At 46.1% G+C, this 1,092-nt stretch overlaps 1 protein-coding gene across 1 annotated transcript; it reads left to right on the top strand.

Moving 5' to 3' along the window:
- Window positions 1-244: 244 nt before the first annotated feature.
- Window positions 245-517, top strand: SERTM2 (serine rich and transmembrane domain containing 2). The gene has a single exon (XM_044911527.1). It carries the CDS (start codon window positions 245-247, stop codon window positions 515-517), a length of 273 nt encoding a protein of 90 aa, XP_044767462.1.
- Window positions 518-1,092: the final 575 nt, after the last annotated feature.

Genomic DNA, 1,092 nt, shown 5'->3' with positions numbered 1-1,092 from the left:
TTCTGATAAAACCTATTGAGGGACAAGGGTGCTGGGCTGGAGGATAGAGTGTGGCCATTGCCAAATTAGAACATCACCATTTTCTTGCTTGTGCACCACTTACTTGGTTCAGGTCGTGATTGCTTTCTTTGCACGAGATTGTTAGAACACCTCCAGTATATTCAGAGACAGTCTGAGTGACCGTGGAATGCCTCGAGGGCAATAGAAAGCAAACCGAAAGAGGTACCCACAGAAGTTTTGAGGGATGACGGAGGTGCATTTCAAGTACCATGGAAACCTCACCGGCCGGGCCCATTTCCCCACCCTGGCAACAGAGGTCGACACCACTGCAGATAAGTATTCCAACCTCTACATGTATGTGGGCTTATTCTTGAGCCTCCTGGCCATTCTCCTCATCCTGCTCTTCACAATGCTCCTTCGGCTCAAACATGTCATCTCACCCATCACTTCTGAGAGCACAGAAAGTGTCCCTCAGTTCACAGATGTAGAGATGCAGAGTCGAATCCCCACTCCTTAAAGTCAGGCTGAATACGTGCGCTAGTGGGTCTCAGTAAACCCTTGTATGTTGATGTCCAGGAAAGCTTATTTTGTTGCACGTGGCTTCCTGTGTAGGGAATCAACAAGTTGTTTATTTAACAAGCTGTTCGTGGTTTTTTTGTGTTGTTCTTATCTTGATTCTGCTTGTGGGATATCTAAGAGGTTTAAGACTCGTTCTGTGCCAGGAATAAAGGAAATGGCAGCTGGTTGGGAGGGCAGGTTGCCATAGTAACCAAAGAGAGCCTGGGCCTTGAGCAAACCTCAGACCACAGAAATTCATATGCAGCTATTGTAAAAAAAAACACAGGATCCCTGGAAGCACCGAGAACAAGAAAGATTTGCTTTCGAAGGGGCTGATGGTTCAAAGAGGGTACCCCCAAGAAAAGGACAAGTTTTAATTGAGCACTTGGACCCTAAAGAATCGTCTCTGCTGACATGAAGCTAAATCATATCAGAGGTTGATGGAAGGGACCACAAACCCTTTCCCAAAGGAACAGGGATTTTATCATCCAAGGCCACTGGGTTTGTCCCAAACCAAAGAAGAGATTTAAAGAA

The sequence above is a fragment of the Neomonachus schauinslandi genome, chromosome X (assembly GCF_002201575.2).
Source record: "Neomonachus schauinslandi chromosome X, ASM220157v2, whole genome shotgun sequence".
NCBI classification, from domain to species: Eukaryota; Metazoa; Chordata; class Mammalia; order Carnivora; family Phocidae; genus Neomonachus; species Neomonachus schauinslandi.
Note: the sequence above shows the minus strand (reverse complement) of the source record. Positions and strands in the feature narration are given on the sequence as shown.